The sequence below is a fragment of the Pongo abelii genome, chromosome 5, assembly GCF_028885655.2.
Source record: "Pongo abelii isolate AG06213 chromosome 5, NHGRI_mPonAbe1-v2.0_pri, whole genome shotgun sequence".
NCBI lineage: Eukaryota > Metazoa > Chordata > Mammalia > Primates > Hominidae > Pongo > Pongo abelii.
This window is the reverse complement of record NC_071990.2, coordinates 111,328,065-111,345,841: the sequence shown is the minus strand read 5'-3', so window position 1 is coordinate 111,345,841 and position 17,777 is coordinate 111,328,065. Positions and strand designations below refer to the sequence as shown.

General features: G+C 37.6%; 2 protein-coding genes across 8 annotated transcripts in view; one reads left to right on the top strand and one right to left on the bottom strand.

Annotated features, from left to right (window-relative positions):
- METTL24 (methyltransferase like 24) overlaps positions 1 to 15,623 on the top strand; it is a 133,661-nt gene extending 118,038 nt beyond the window's left edge. For 3 of the 6 annotated variants that reach the window (XM_002817249.6, XM_054558003.2, XM_063724952.1), the window contains exon 5: positions 784 to 7,855. In XM_002817249.6, coding sequence (XP_002817295.2) covers positions 784 to 1,098 — 315 coding nt within the window. In that variant the 3' untranslated portion in view covers positions 1,099 to 7,855. Of the gene's footprint in view, positions 1 to 783; positions 7,856 to 14,484 lie in introns of those variants that run through there. The other 3 variants (XM_063724950.1, XM_063724951.1, XM_063724949.1) reach the window with 3 other exon arrangements.
- The window catches only part of CDC40 (cell division cycle 40), a 51,768-nt gene continuing 48,861 nt past the window's right edge, over positions 14,871 to 17,777 (bottom strand). For both annotated transcript variants that reach the window (XM_024248241.3, XM_054558002.2), the window contains one exon: positions 14,871 to 17,158. In XM_024248241.3, the coding sequence (XP_024104009.1) occupies positions 16,981 to 17,158 (178 nt within the window). In that variant the 3' untranslated portion in view covers positions 14,871 to 16,980. The remainder of the gene's footprint in view (positions 17,159 to 17,777) is intronic.

The following is a 17,777-nucleotide window of genomic DNA, read 5'->3' as shown; positions in this document are numbered from 1 at the left end:
GATATTCCAATCCTCTTCTTCCTCTATTCTGTCTCACTTGAATGTGAACTTGTGTTCATTAAATAAGCAGAGGATGGTGTTGCTGCTTTTTTTTTTTTTTTTTAAGAATGCTATACTGGTATGTACATTGTAAAGAAATCATAGAATAATAATAATTTTTATATTCCAATATTCAGACACTCAATAACTTTTTCCTTGATGTCCAGTCTCGATGAAGTTGGGGTTGGGGAGATGAGGCCTGCAAGATAGTCCCTGCAGGCAGTGGCCCTTTGTCACTTCCTTTCTGTAGACACCTTCTGTCAGGACTTGGCTGAGTTTCCTGGGGTGGCATAGTTTGTGGGGTACACAGAGGTCTGTGATACACACACTCTACCTTCTCCTTCTCAGATATCCATTCCCGTTGGGCAGAAAGCAAGAGGGTCTGTTGTGATTTTTGCCTGGTATTTCATCATTTGTATATTAACATATATTAACATAACAGGCTCATGCCTCTAGTCCCAGCTACTCAGGAGGCGGAGGCAGGAGCATTGCTTGAACCAGGAGTTTTATACCAGCCTAGGCAACATACCGAGACCCCCATCTCTTAAAAACAAGAACAAAAAACTAAAACATTTAGTATGGAATGGGGTTAGAAATTCATGTCATAAATGGCCACTTGAAAACCACCCTCAGCTCTAGAATTTTAAAAATTCTGTTTCCTTCAGAGGTAGTTATAATGTGAAACTCCTGATATCAAGATGGTTTTACTAAATCTGCTAATCTCATTTCATTGCTTTGTTACAGATTGACATTCTCAAGGCAGATCTGGAAAGTGCAGAATGGAAAGTTTTGGAAAATCTTATTCTGGAAGATGTTCTTGAGCAGATTGGACAGCTCATCTTTGAGATCCATCTCCACTGGCCTGGGTTTGAGGTCAGTGGCAGTGACAGCAGTGTTGTGCGGTTCTGGTACAGCCTTCTCAAAGAGTTAGAACAAAAGGATTTCAGGCTTTTTCACAGTTACAAAGATTTATCTAAACCTCAGCTATTCTTGAAGAAAGACATTTTCAATGCAAGTAGCTGTTATACTCTGAGTTGGGTGAATACAAGATGGAAATAGGATGCAGGATGTCATCAAGAGCACAAGAAAATATTTGCAGAATGGAGCATGTCCATGATTCTAATCATGAGTTTACTCATCCAGTCTCCTGCTAGCCTGTGCCCTGCTTGAGGCAGGGAGTATGTTATTGCAGTGCATGCAGCCTGGTGCTTGGCATGTGATGGGGCACAGTTAATACTTGTTAAAGGGATGAACACAGTCACCCCATTTGCCCAGACTCTTCCTTCACCTTAACTTGGAAGATTATCCCTAACTCATCTCAGTTTTCCCTAAATTTCTCTACGTATCTATAATCTATGAATTCACCAACATTGAAATGAAATTATATAAATTTCCTATTTTTACTACGTTGGTGAGATTTTTAAGTTCTTCTCCTACTGTTTAAAATAGGGTTTTAAATTTGAATTTGACTCTCCTTTTTCAAGGTTTTTCTTATTTACCTTGTCAATGATATTCTTTACAACCTTGTAGATTTCAGTCATTCCTTCTCAGCCTTTGCTGAGGCCATGCTGTGGCTTTCTAAACAGCAATACTTATTTCTGGGAACTCGGATGCACCAAATTCTGTCACTGAGTTAAAGAGACTAGACTATCAAGAGCTTCAACTCGAAGGTGTAAGTTCCAGTTCGAGACCAAGTCTGAAGGTCTTGACCTCACCAAGACCATGTCCCAGCTTGAAGACAGTCAGACAGAGAATTAATTCTTCCTTACTCTGCCTTAGGTTCTGTTCAGGCCTTCAACCGGTTGAATGAAGTCCACTCACACTGAGGTGAAGAATCTGCTTTATTCAGTCTACTGATTTAAATATTAATCTCATCTAGAAATATCCTCACAGATACACCTAGAATAATGTTTAACTAAAGATCTGGACACCCTTTAGTCCAGTTAAGTTGACACATAAAATTAACCATTGTAGCTAGGTAGGTAGGTAGGCAGGTAGGTAGATAGATAGATAGATAGATAGATAGATAGATAGATAGATGACTGATAGATAGATTGATAGATTTTCCTACTGGCATGTTTCACCATTTTCTTGACTCACATATTCTGGTTTCCATCTGGCTCCTTCAGTCTATGCTCTCCTCACTGAAGTAAGGCCTTTAATGATCACTTCATTATGAGTCCCTGAGTAATATGGTTTGGCTATGTCCCCAACCAAACCTCATCTTGAATTGTAGTTCCCATAATCCCCACGTGTTGTGGGAGAGACCTGGTGAGAGGTAATTGAATCATGGGGGTGGTTTCCCCCATGCTATTCTCGTGATACTGAGTAAGTTCTCATGAGATCTGTTGGTTTTATAAGGGGTGTCCCCCCTCACTTGGCTCTCATTCTTCTCCTTCCTGCTGCCATGTGAAGAAGGATGTGTTTGCTTCCCCTTCCGCCATGACTGTAAGTTTCCTGAGGCCTCCCCAGCCATGCCAAACTGTGAGTCAATTAAATCTTTTTCTTCTATAAATTACTCAGTCTCAGGTATATCTTCATAGCAGTGTGAGAATGGACTAATACAATGGGTATTACACTTTTTAGATTTTACATATTTGAAAAAGCACTTGCTTTTTATACCTGAATAAAGTTTATTTGTGCATAGAAAAAAAAAGAGCTTCAACTCAAGATGCTTTTTATTCTCAACCTTAATTCCCCTTCACTTCCTATTAAACTAAGCACAGAGCAGAATCTGGGTATCTTTTCTGTTGCCTCTTCTGCCTTCAAACATGATTTTCCACCCACAGACTTGCCTATGCTGTCAAATCTTTTTTAAAAAAATACATTATAATGTTAATAATGTTAAGTGCATTTTTCTTTACTCCCCGTTGGCATCACTTACAAGACTGTGGCCTAAGGACCATCATCTCACTTTCCTAGGATAGTTAGACAGTTTTTCAATAGCACCAATCCTTTCTACATTAAAAATTAAGTGGAAAGTTTAGGTTCTCAGTGGTTCAAATGCTCTCTCTCATTACTGTTTACAGAATTAAACACGTGCACAATTTTCTAAAATCTATTTCAAATAAATAGCATAAAAACCAAATTATTACCTTATTGTCAATTAAATATATTTTTTGGCATTTTTATATCCTGAGTATAAAACTGTACATTGCTCCAAATATAAAATGTACATTGCTCCAAAATTGGGGGGAGAGAGTAGAATACTGATTATTACTAGACTTTAACCCTTTTCCCAATTTTGTACTTCCTTCTACCCTCAGACATTCCCCCAGGTTGGCTCTTTGTTTCTTGAAGTGGTTTGAAAATGCCATTTCTCAAGTGAGAAATCAAACCATATTAGACTTGGATGATCTCACTAGCTTGAGTTGAAAAGAGAACAAGACTTTCTGAGTTAGTTGTGAAAATTAAAAAAAAAAATACACATGAGCTTTTTATTTTAAAACTCATAGTTCACTAATAAAAGTTGTTGAGTTGAGAGGACTGGCTTGAGTAAGTGTGATCTGAAAAGGCACTTTAGTCATTTCAATGTACAGAGGTATTTCAAATGTGCAGAATGGTCCACACACACTCTTAATTGGTTTATACTGTTAGTTTATATGGTGTCATCTCCAAAGCAAAGCTAACTTCAGCCTAGTTTTGTTTGGATTATATAACAGATTTATTTTCATAAAATTTTTATATACTGAAATATATAAACATTTTAATACATTAAAATGTGGGAAGTGTATTCATCTTAAATGTCCAGTCTGATCAGCTTTTAAATATGTAACACACCCATATTAAGATTTTTAATTCGGGGAACTGGAGATTTAGGGCATTACTGAAAGCCCCTTTGTCTACGGCAAGTTATTTATTTCAGGTTGGTGCTGTCGAGCATTGACTTCATCATGCTATATGTACCTGAAGCAAGAATGAATGTACTGTTAAAAAAGAATAAATCACGAACACATCCAGCCACATTCATTGACCAGGCAGCCTGTTTAATAGTTATCCATACTTATTTTATGCTTATTTCTAAAAAGGTCCTTCATTCCCTTCATCGGTAGTTTGAAATTTGTGATGAGTATACTGATGGTTGTTAAGGTTTTCCTGCCTCTAGAGTTTATTATGTTTATCATGTAGGCCAGGATTTCTTAACCTCAGCACTATTGCCATTTGGGCTGGATAATTCTTTACTGGGGGAGGGCTGTTCTGTGCATTGTAGGATATGTCCCCGAGGGGGCAAGATCACCCATTGTGGAGAACTACAGGTGCAGGCCATGAGAAGGGGACCAGGCTACTGTAGCACTGTTTGCTTGTGAACAGGCAAACACAAGATCCTCTTATGAGGAACAGGCAAAACCATAATCATCACCACCATAACCACCACAAGAGCAACACAAACAACACAAAACAAACAAACAAAACCACAAGTTACTCTGTATTGAGAGCTTACTGTCTGCCGGACCATGTGCATAGCTTATTCCTAATTCTTCCAACAAGGAAGTTTATTTTTTTCCAATATTATGAGCAAAGAAATTCTGAGAGAGGCCGGGCGCAGTGGCTCACGCCTGTAATCTCAACACTTTGGGAGGCTGAGGTGGGCAGATCACGAGGTCAGGAGATCGAGACCATCCTGGCTAACACATCGAAACCCTGTCTCTACTAAAAATACAAAAAATTAGTGGGCGTGGTGGCATGTGCCTGTAGTCCCAGCTACTCGGGAGGCTGAGGCAGGAGAATTGCTGGAACCTGGGAGGTGGAGGTTGCAGTGAGCCAAGATCGCGCCACTGCACTCCAGTCTGGGCGACAGAGAGAGACTCCATTTCAAAAAAAAAAAAAAAAAAGAAAAAAGAAAAGGAAACTCTGAGAGGTTAAAATGGCTTATTCAGATTACTCAAGTTGTGGATGGAGGAACAGTCATTTACATTTCAGTCTGTCAGATCCCAAAAAGCCGGTGTTGGGTCCTATCCACAATGCAGCTTCCAAAGCCTGTACCAAACATAAGATGCTTTGTCCAAAGGACTCATTTTTGCCTCCCTATTAGTAAAAGGGGAGTGGGGGAAAACTACAAATAGAAAAGGCCTGCAAGTTTGAGTCGGAATTATTTTGTAGCATGCAGGTTTGCTGAACTTAAATCATCTACTTGATTAAAGTATGCCTGCCAAGCGGAAGCTTACTGAAGAAATATGGAGACCCAACAACTTCTCTGTCAATATATTTAGGTTGCCAGAAAAGCTCTTGCAGGCCTGGAAATGACTCTTCTTCTGGCTTGTCCCAGTACTTGTCACTTTCCTCCTGGGTTTTAGAAATGGCAGTCACTTGGAGTTGCTTAAGCAAAGTAATTCTCCTTTGCTTAAAACTAGTCTTTGACTTGCAGATAAATGAGCTAAAATGTGAATATCTGTGACATGCATCTCTTACATTTTTACTAGAGCAGTGTTCATAAATGATTCTGAAAATACACATTTGATAATGCTTTTATCAAATGAGTAACAATGCTCTTTTGTAGGTGTAAGGCATATGAGGATAAAGAGATTCACAAGTTGCCTTTTAGCATAAACTCTGTGTCATAATTTGTTAAAGAAAAACAATTTTCCCCTTCTTTTCTTACAGTGCTTGTATTTGATGCAGTTATAATATAAAAGGTTATCATATAAATATTTGTAACTATTTGACATGTTCAAATGAAGAACCAGGGAGAAGTGAACAAATTTCTACTAGAATTGACTGAAGGTCCAAATTTACCTCAGGATAGGGCATAAACAAACTCACGGGTTTACAGTGTTTAGTCCAAATCAGTTATTCATGTAAGCATTTCTGCCTTAGTAATAAGATCTTTTAGTAAGTAAAAGAATTGCATTTTTTAAGCATTAAATGTTTAGATTTTGCAAAGCTTGGATTAGTCCCAGGAAGCCAGGCTTATCATATTTTGCTAGTGTAAAAATGATGACTTCATTGGCCGGGTGCGGTGGCTCACACCTGTAATCCCAGCACTTTGGGAGGCTGAGGCGGGTGGATCACGAGGTCAGGAGATCGAGACCATCCTGGGTAACACGGTGAAACCCCGTTTCTACTAAAAATACAAAAAAATTAGCCGGGCATGGTGGCGGGTGCCTGTAGTCCCAGCTACTTGGGAGGCTAAAGGCAGGAAAATGGCGTGAACCTGGGAGGCGGAGCTTGCAGTGAACCAAGATCGCGCCACTGCACTCTAGCCTAGGCGACAGAGCGAGACTCCGTCTCAAAAAAAAAAAAAAAGACCTCATTTAAATAGATCATTCTACTTAACAATACAACAGTACCTCCAAGCTCAATTAGTCTAATTGTTCTTTTCTGGTGGAGATAAATTTATGTTTGATTCTTAAGCAGTAACATAATTCATTTTGTACTAGCCAATTGCTGATACTTTGTGGATTCAATAATACATTTAACCTTATGCTAAAATGTCTTACTTTTTCTTACATTGAAAGAGGTGCCTGAACTTATCAGATAAAATCATAACCCAAAGATTTAATATATTCTTAGAACTGCTTACATTTAGAGATTATTGAAATTCTTTAAATGACTTGATTATATTTCTTAAGAAATATAAATCAAGCATACTTAATGCTGTCACACTTTATAACTATATGGAGGCTGGGTGCAGTGCCATGTGCCTGTACTTTCAGCTACATGGGAGGATCACTGGAGTCCAGGAGTTTGAGATCAGCCTCGGCACCACAGGACTCCATCTCAAAAAAAAACTATGTGGAAAAATGGTTCCCAACACATTAAAATTTAATGCTTTCTTAAAACCAGCAACTTATTATTTTTCTCAGACTATTTTAACTTTTTCTTAGTGATTAGTTTTGTACAATATGGCTATCTGAAATAATAAGGGATTTAAATTTGGGAGATCGAATTTGACTAAACTATTCAAGACTAGACTAGGGAATTTCAATAGAGAAACCAAGTGTGCACAGGACTGATATCTAATCAGTATGTACCAGCAGAGACGAGCTATGTGCAACATGGTGATTATAGTTAATAGCAATGTATCGTATACTGGAAAATTGCTCAGAGAGTAGATTTTAAATATTCTCACCACAAAAAATAAGTATTTGAGGTAATGGATGTGTTAATTAGTTGATTTAGTATTCCACAATGTATACATATAAGAAAATATCATGTTGTGTGCCATAAATATATACAATTTGTCAACTAAAAAGTATGTCCCTTGGAATACACTGGACATATTTATGCTTTTTTGAAAAGTACCAGTAGAGATACAGTGGTTCCCCAGTGGTCCCTCTCCACTGGAGACCCTCTCACAGGATGCCCAGGCCTTTCCCCATGACTGGGCAATTAAAAGCTAATGCACAGCACAAAAGGCAGCTTCCAGGATCCTGACACAGCACTGCGGCTTGCTTCTATTCTAACTGGCCTATCTTCTGCCTTACTTGTCATTGGATATTTTGAATATCACTCCTGGGTGGATCTATATAATAAACAAAGGTCCAAGTGTGTTCTATAACATGAGAAACTGCAACTATGTGTCAATAAAAATTATCAGTACAAGAAAATATTATTTCTCAAGGTTTGATGTTAGATCAAACATCATTTTCTCAGGGACCTCTCTTATTTAAGGCTCCCAGCTATGTGTCCCCACAGTGTCCTCTATTCTTCCTGTCTTAACACTGTCTGTACTTTCTCTGCTTGTATAATGTCTGGTTTTCCCAGCAGATTGTACGCTCCATGAGGGTAAGGGTCATGTCTACAGCCCCAGTGGCTAGGTAAAAAGGGCTCCATAAATTTTTGTTGAATATAAATTTAAAAAGCTATTTCCATATAATTTTTCTAAAAAATTATTTCATCTTTTGTTATTGAAGTTTTTTCTGGCATTAAAAATACCTTTGGAATTTAGATGGACCACTGTCTCTCATTTTGTTATTTAAAGTTGGACACAATTTGTTCTTTTCTCGACATGGCTGTTCATTGCACTGCATGTGGTAGTCCCCATTCCTGATTAAAGGATGCCAACCTGGAAATCTTCTTGGCCTTGGAGAACTGAGAACCATATAATAGTTGAATTGAATGAATACAATAATAATTGAAGGTTCAATTATTATTAGCAGATATCTGAGTCCTAGGATATTAAACCTCAATCTTTCTCATTGTCCTTTCTTTGTAGCAACTCCCAGCAGTCTTTTTTAGAGTCAGTATACGGAACCACAATTCATAGTATCATGGAAATATTTTTCAGTTAATGAGAGAAGGAAGGAAGGATGATGCGAGACTATTTCTACCAAAGATAGGGGTTAGTATTTTTACAAAAATGATTCAAGCCATAGTTTTTATAGGACATGGAGTAGAAAGTGCATAATAAAAACAATAGTTGAAAGAGTAAAATCAAGGTGAGAAAAGGTATTGTAGAGACTGAAATATGGCCAGAGATTTCCTTTTGGGCAAAGAGAAAGTGATGGTGGCACAACTCTAATGGAAGGAGCCATGAGAATGCCTTCAGTTACAGGCTTTGTTTTACTAAAAGATGAAATAAACACTATGTAAATAGCTGTTTCTTTTAAATTATCTAGCTCAGAGACAGCAAGCCTAGAAGCCACAAAGGTTATAACACAAATCCAACAGTTTTAAAAATATACAATTAAGTGACATTATATAGAGGCAGGACAGTAGGATGAAATAAGAGACTCTTGATACTGCTGCTAACTAGCTGTGTTATATCAAGCAAGTCTTCACCTTTCTTGAAGTATTTCCTTAGGTTAGAATATTTAATTTCTAAAGTTTCTTCTAGCTTGAAAATTTCATTATTTTGACTACTGTGACTAGATGAGGCTTAGACAATGGTAAGATAACTTCTTAATTTGTATGCTGGTATGGTCTGAATATTTTGTGACCCTCCAAAATATTCCCAACATGTTGGTATTATGAGGTGGGGCCTTTAGAAAGTAACTAGGTCATGAGGGCAGAGCTCTTGTGAATGGGATTAGTGCATTTATGAAAGGCCTGAGGAAAGTTTTTTCCCCTTTTACAATGTGAGGACACAGTGAAAAGGCACCATCTTTGAAGAAGAGAGCTAGCCCTCATCAGACATTGAATCTGCTGGCACCTTGATCTTGGACTTCTCAGCCACCAGAACTGTGAGCAATACATTTCTGTTGTTTATAAATTACCTAGTCTAAGGTATCTTGCTACAGCAGCCTGAATGGATTAAGACAAGTGCTATAAAGGGAAGTCTTCTGATAAATTCAAAAGAATCCAAATGATGTGCTTATGCAGAAAAAGCCCAGATGAAAGGTGAATCCATTATGATGGTTCTCCGGTCATCGAGATGAAGTTCCCTTAGGAAAGTACCTTTTAGTATCACACACTTAAACTCACATGGTTCTAAAAATCAGAATGTATGTTTTTTAGACTGCACTAGATTACATTCCTGTTTTTAGATTTTTCCAATAACATGGTGACATCGAAAGATACGAAATACAATCTTACATAGATCCCTAGAGATCCTTCCATATATATACATGTATGTGTATATATGTGTTTGTATATATGCGAGTACATATATGTGTGTGTATCGTATATAAGTATGTGTGTGTGTGTGTATGTGTGTGTGTATGACTGAATGTCGAAGAAGAAAACATTTTCCAGATACAAAAGTGCAGAAGGAGGGAGCCTAGAGCCAGACAGGTAGAGAGGAACCTACACTGTAGTAGCCCTTGGAGTTTAGTTATACTAACTCCAAGGATGGAATAATGGATAGAGACACTAATGGATAGAGACACTAATGGATAGAGGCCTAAAGCACAAGATAAGACCTGGTACTGGGGAGAAAGGATTGGGACTAAGGACACCTACAGCCAAGAGGGAGAGGGCTACAACCTCAGTGAAAAATGGACCTAAAAATTCTACATCCACCAGCACAAGGACGCTTATCTCTGCTTATAGCTCTGAGTACAAAGAAAAGTTTTCATGAGAAATTGAAACCTCAGGACTGTGCAAGGAGTTGAATAGTTGAATTTATCCTAATCACATGATGAGGAAAACCATAAGCTGAGAAATTAAGATAAAAACTGGTTCTACCTAAAACTATAAAAACCCTATAAGAAAACCTAGGAAATATCATTCAGGACATAGGCACGGGCAAAGATTTCATGACGAAGACGCCAAATGCAATTGCAATAAAAGCAAAAATTGACAAATGGGATCCAATTAAACTAAAGAGCTCTGTGCAGCAAAAGAAACTATCATCAGAGTGAACAGACAATCTACAGAAAGGGAGAAATTTTTGCAATCTATGCATCTGACAAAGGTCTAATATCCAGCATCTATAAGGAACTTAAACAAATGTACAAGAAAAAAACATTAAAAAGTGGGCACAGGACATGAACAGACACTTCTCAAAAGAAGACATACATGTGGCCAACAAACATGAAAAAAAGCTCAGCATCACTGATCATTAGAGAAATGCAAATCAAAACCACAATGAGATACCATCTCACACCAGTCAGAATGGCTATTATTAATAAGTCAAAAAACAACAGATGCTGGCATGGCTGTGGAGAAAAAGCAACACTTTTACACTGTTGGTGAGAGTGTAAATTAGTTCAACCACTGTGTAAGACAGTGTGGCAATTCCTCAAAGACCTAGAGGCAGAAATACCATTCAACTTAGCAATCCCATTACTGGGTATATACCCAAAGAAATATAAATCATTCTATTATAAAGACACATGCACATGTGTTCATTGCAGCACTATTCACAACAGCAAAGACATGGAATCAAGGTAAATGCCCATCAATGATAAACTGGATAAAGAAAATGTGGTACATATACACCATGAAATACCATGCAGCTATAAAAAGGAATGAGATCATGTCCTTTGCAGGGACATGGATGCAGTTGGAGGCCATTATCCTTGGCAAACTAACACAGGAACAGAAAACCAAACACCGTATGTTCTCACTTCTAAGTGGGAGCTAAGTGATGAGAATATATGGACACAGGGGAACAACACACACTGGGGCCTGTTGGAGGGTGGGGGATGGGAGGACGGAGAGGATCAGGAGGAATAATGGATGCTGGGCTTAATACCTGGGTAACAGGATTATCTTTGCAGCAAACCACCATGGCACACATTTACCCACGTAATAAACCTGAACATCCAGCACATGTACCCTTGAACTTAAAATAAAAGTTGGAAATTAAAACAAACAGGTTCTAGGGGTGATACCTCAGGGGTATATGGCAGAAGCAGATGCAAAACCACTCTAAAAGGACTTTTCACCAATCCAGGCTACAAAGGATTTCCTTAGAAAAACAAAACCCGTAATAAAATATTAGAACTGACAAGGAAATAAACAGTCCCCCACGAGGTAGAGTTAGCAGACACAATAAACCACGTGGTTTTCAGCCCAAGAACTTGACATAACAGAATAACAATCTTAAAGAAAGTATAATATACATGATTTATCATGATTAAAGGCATAAAGGACTATATAGGAGCCATAAGAAAATACGACACTGTGAAAAAGAACAGGTAAATATAAAAAAGCACAAATACACCTTCCGGAAAAGAAAAACAGCCATGGAAATAAGAAGTTTAATGGAACAACGGCACACTGGACACAGCTAAAGAGACTTAAAATGAACTGGAGGCCAGGCGCGGTGGCTCACGCCTGTAATCCCAGCACTTTGGGAGCCCGAGGCGGGTGGATCACGAGCTCAGCAGATCGAGACCATCCTGGCTAATACAGTGAAACCCCGTCTCTACTAAAAACACAAAAAATTAGCCGGGCAAGGTGGCGGGCGCCTGTAGTCCTAGCTACTCAGGAGGCTGAGGCAGGAGAATGGCGTGAACCTGGGAGGCAGAGCTTGCAGTAAGCCGAGATCGAGCCACTGCACTCCAGCCTGGGTGACAGAGCGAGACTCTGTCTCAAAAAAAAAAAAAAATGAACTGGAAGACAGGCCTGAGGAAATTACCCAAAATGTAGCAGAGAAAAATATGAGCATTTGTATTTTTTATACGAGACATTTTACGATCAGATTGAACCTTACGTTTTTCAGAAGATGAGGCAGTATACTGAATATCTGAGCCACTCATGTAAAACGTGGTACTATAACTGTACTGTGCAATATGGTAGCCTCTAGACGCATGTTGCTACTGAGCACTTAAAACTGTGGTTAACTGAGAAACTAAATTTTAAATTACATTTACTTTTAATTAATTTAAATTAAAAATATTATACAGTCACATACCACATCATAACCTTTCGCTCAGTGACAGACCACCATATGATGGTGGTCCCCTGAGATTATAATGGAACTATACAATGGAGTAGGCTATACTACCTAGGTTTGGTACATAAGTTAACTCTATGATGTTCGGACAACAATGACATCGCCTAATGACACATTTCTTAGAACCTATCCCCATTGTTAAGCAACACGTGACTGCACTTGATTTAGTTATTGGAAAACTTTTAAGTATGTTTGAAACAATTTGGGCATGTAAATCTACTTTGTATGAAAGATAAAATACTTTGATGAAAATGTAGTGTCTGAATTGAGATGTGCTGTAAGTGTAAAATATATACCAGATTTCAGACTTCATATGAAAAAAGTAAAATATTAATTTTTAAAATAATTGAGTACATCTTGAGAAAAAATTTTGGATATGTTAAAATATATTATTAAGTCCCTTTTAAACCTGGCTATTAGAAAATTTAAAATCACATATATGACTGACATATATCTATTGGATAGAAGTGTATTAGAACAAATAAAAAATGGAGCTCTGAGTTGCTCCCCCAGATCTAAAACGCTGGAGGCTGGAGAGTGGGGAATGAAAGAAACTCATTTGAAGACAGCTATTGCAGATATAAGAAGCTGTAGAATCAAGAGTTTCACTTTCACTTACTATCACTAAAAATAAAGTCCCTCTAAGGGCGCTGGCTTCAAGTCTGTGACTTCTTTTAAGTTCCAGATAAAATTGCAATTAGGTTGAGAAAGTTGTTTCCACAATTATTAAAGTGACTATGAATATGGAACATGTACACATAAATATACTATGTGCATACATTATACACACATATACATGCACATACACATGTGTACAGTGCATATTTTTGACTAGCTAAATTTCTCTTTGACTTTACATGTCCCACATAGTCTAGTTTCCTAAATGCCCAAGATAAATTTGGGACTCTACCTCAGTGGTTCTCATTTGGGGATCTTGCTAAAAGTGCTCACTTTGATTTGAAGGTCTGAGATGGCAAGAAAAATTGTACATTAAAATAAAGCTGGCCGGGCGCGGTGGCTTACGCCTGTAATCCTAGCACTTTGGGAGGCTGAGGCGGGCAGGTCACCTGAGGTCAGGAGTTTGAGACCAGCCTGACCAACATGGAGAAACCCCATCTCTACTAAAAATACAAAATTAGCTGGGCTGTGGTGGTGCATGCCTGTAATCCCAGCTACTCGGGAGGCTGAGGCAGGAGAATCGCTTGAACTCGGGAGGCAGAGGTTGTGGTGATCCGAGATCGCACCATTGCACTCCAGCCTGGGCAACAAGAGTGAAACTGTCTCAAAAAAAAAAAAAGCTTTCTAGTGACTAGATATATATGTTTGTGTGCCTACATATATATATAAATATATATTTTTAATTTGAATCTTCAGTTAGTTCATTCATTTTACTCAGTGATCAAAGAAACATTTCATAACCTGAATTTTGAGCCCAGTACTGCAATAGACACTTTCCTCCCATTGGATCTTCTCTTCTCAGGCCCTTCGTACTTGCCTTGTTTTTACTGTATTTCATCAATTATTTTATGATACACTAAGAAAGAATTGAATGCTGCCCATTAAGCTATGACATTCATTAACTATAGCCCTATTCAAAAATGTCAAAATGTGAAAAATATGCATCTGTGATGATAAATGGAATCAGTTTCCCCAGGTCTCACTTTGAGACCCGCATTTAATACTGCTGATGGATACTGGGGCCTGGATGCCACTTTATACCCCTTCCCATACCTGAATTCATGATGGCCCCCCAAATAATTCCTACTTTCTTCTGAATTCTACATCTCAGTAAGCAACGCAACCCCTAGGTAATTCAGATGCAGAGGTTCTCAGTTCATACCCTGAGAAACAATGTTCTCCAAGGAAAGTCTCTATAATTGTTCCCAGTGTTGTGATATTTATGGCTACCATCTAAGGGTTTGCTATTTCAAAGTCAATGTTTTCTTACAGGTATTTTATAAATATACCAAGGATACCAGGCAGCCCCACAACGTAGCCTCAAGAACTACTTAGAAATGTGGCTGTGTAACACTACTCCCTGTTTTTTAATCTTAAAATTTGTTCCTTACGTAGGACAAAATATTTCCAGCTTGTGACTCAATATTTAAATATTCATTCTAGTAAATCTTTCACTAAAGCATCACTTTTATCCTAACTTTTAGGAAGGAAATCTGTCCTGGATATGACAAAAAGGCTGCAATAAGGAAAAGGAGCCAGATGGTAACCACCTAAGTCCAGTAACAATGTGATCTTGAGACTTTTTATGTTGAACTATAACCCCACTCATTTATGTACTCTAAAATGTTGTGTAATCACGACTTAGTGCCACCACTAAATGAATAAATATGGAATGTGTTAGTGTGCTCTGAGGGTACTGCCGTGTATTTCATTATATAATTATAAACCCATTGATATACCTGAATAAACCACATCCACCTCTAAAGCATTATTTCTCTCCATATGACCCATTTAAAACTGCAAATGGCTTAATCTAGTGTCTCAATACACTTAAGACTTAAAAGGAGACTAAAGATGAACAAGATGAACATTTTGATAGCACTTTCTACAAAAAATGCTTTATTTAAAAATACGATCTTTTTAAAAAGGAGACAACTTTTATATACACTTACTTTAGAAACAGTCAAAAACACAACAGAATCAATCCAGATTTAGAAATGATGATCTGTAACATACAATATCGGTATGCTGAACAAGACAGTTTAAATGTATGATTCTTTTTGTCCCTTCACATTTCAATAATTCACATTTGTTAAAACTAGTGGTTGGGACTAAAGAGAAGGTCATATCTGAATCCTTTCCCCTTCAGAAATCTGTCACCCTTCTGGGCAGTTACAGAAATGGCAGCAGCTAGGCAATGTTTGTATTTCTTTGGGTGCCTCTATGTCAAAAAATATATCTCCGCTGTTATTCTTTTTCTACGAAATTTATTTTTATGTGGCTATAGGGCCTGGTCGTATGTCCCACGCCTTTTAAAATCTAAATTTCTAAAAACAGACACTCCGTAAGGGCAAGGAGCATACACTGCTATGACCTCACTGGACTCAGAGCTTAATGCTCTTAGGTTATCAGCAAGAGACATGATTTTGATCTTCCAGTTAGCACTCCAAGCAGCTATTAACCAATCTTTTTCAGCACGGTAGTGAAATATTTCAAACCATATTCAAACATCTAATATAGATTTATAATAAAACAGGAAAAATGGCTTGCCAAATTAAAGTGCTATGAGCTACTACATTCAAGAGGTTATCTTGATTTTATTTTATTTTTTGAGGTGAGTCTCGCTCTGTCGCCCAGGCTGGAGTGCAGTGGCATGATCTCAGCTCACTGCAACCTCCACTCCTGGGTTCAAGCAATTCTCCCTGCCTCAGCCTTCTGCGTAGCTGGAATTACAGGCGCCAGCCACCACGCCCGGCTAATTTTTGTATTTTTAGTAGAGATGGGGTTTCACTATGTTGGCCAGGCTGGTCTTGAACTCCTGACCTCAGGTGATTCACCTGCCTCAGCCTCCCAAAGTGCTGGGATTACACGCATGTGCCACCGCGTCCGGCCTATCTTGATTTTATAATCTGATGTTTTCAAAAACTATTTTTCACCATGGCCACTGCTTCTAAAACTGGGGAACCCTAGCCATCTTCCAGGAGTGTCATTTTTTTTTTCAGACATAGAGGTCTAAAAATTTTTTAATCTTAAAAAGTCCTGTTGTATATATTCACAGGCAAAATAAGAATAATTTTAAAGATAAAACATATGACTTCAAAGAAATTACAAGTTGACATCTTGGACTCTACCCCTCGTACTTTATCTCCTATGAGGAGGATTTCAGTAATTACAGCTGCGAAGCAATGACCTAGGAGATCCTGATTTCTCAAAGTGTAGCCAGGTCTTTACTGACAGTGAATGTAAATACAATTCAAAGTCTTGGTGCATTCTCCTGAGTTCCATCTTCAGATATAATGTAATTATCTGATTAAATATATATATAGTCCTGTCTATACTGATCAGGAATTAAGTCAACAAAAGAACTCTGGACTGATTTTTATTTTTCATTGTTTATAATTAGTGGAATGCTGCAGTTAAAGATTACTGCTTTACAACTAAAAATATACAACATATGTCATCAAAGGGAGTGGAACTCATGAAGCCAAAAGATTAAAACTTGACCCAGTGAAAATAATAGGGAGAGTAACTGTGGGTGATTTTATCCTTCTTCCAAATTTACATTAAAATATATTATCCCTATTCTTTACTGTCCTTTTGGTTGAAGAGGTAAATACATGCATTTTTCTGAATAATTAATTATAACACCTCCTCTAGAATCCCAAATCCACTAGGGATTCTTTCTTGACCCCAAAGAGATGCTTTCAGTATGTCATGAGTGTAAACTCAAACTGCTTGCCAATTATAACTACTTGTCAAATAGAAAGTCAATAGCCACTTTCTGTATAAATAACATTTATAAAAAACAAAATGAAGTTGCAAATGAAATTATGTCAAATTTACAGTTTCTTTTTTTAAACAAAGGGTCAATGTCATCAACATTATCTGTAAATCAAGTTATCATCTGATACATTTAATAATTAAATATAAATATGACAATGGATCAAAAATGATCCCAGCTAGTTTAAGGATTAATCTCATTAATCCCACAATTTAATGAGACCATCCCAACCACATGTTATGACCTTAGAAGTTTCATGAGGATGCCACACTGCACCTATACACACTTTATCATGAGCTTTAAATCGACTGTAGAGTTTTGTGGTCTTCCAGTCCCAAATGTTTAATTTTCCATTTCCATCTCCTGAAATCACATAACTATAATGGGAAGAAAGATAAATTCAAATTATTAAAATACCTTAAATTGGTCAGGTGAATGAGGAATAGGGACTTTATCTTTTCACATTAACATTAAAAAAAAAAATCCAATGCAAATATACAATACTCAGAATAAGATGGTAGAACATGAAGCAGTCTATAATTTGAAATTCTATTAAAAAAACCTCCCAACCAATCTAAGAGTAGAAAATTATTTTTAACTGGGAAGACTGGGAGTCCCAGGAGCCACAGTGAATGAGGTTACACAATCAGTCTCTAGATAGTCAGAAACAGAGACTGGAGAACCAATTCCACATATAGCTAGGGAACACCTTTAGATCTATTCTATCACAGTAAGCTCTACCACTTTCATAATTACTTTTTGGCTTTAATATCTTTTGAATACATCTAAGACTGAATCAGAGGTAGGCCCAATTACTAGGCTAAACAAACAAAGTTACTGGGATTTCTAAATTATTTCTGCCTATACATTTTAACTAAGAACCATGCTGTAGGCTTCACAAATCCAGTGTGACCTAGAAATATTCAAAAGCTGGATTTGAGGTTTCAGCACAGACAAGCTGTAGTGAAGCTGTAACTGCAACACTGTAATACACAA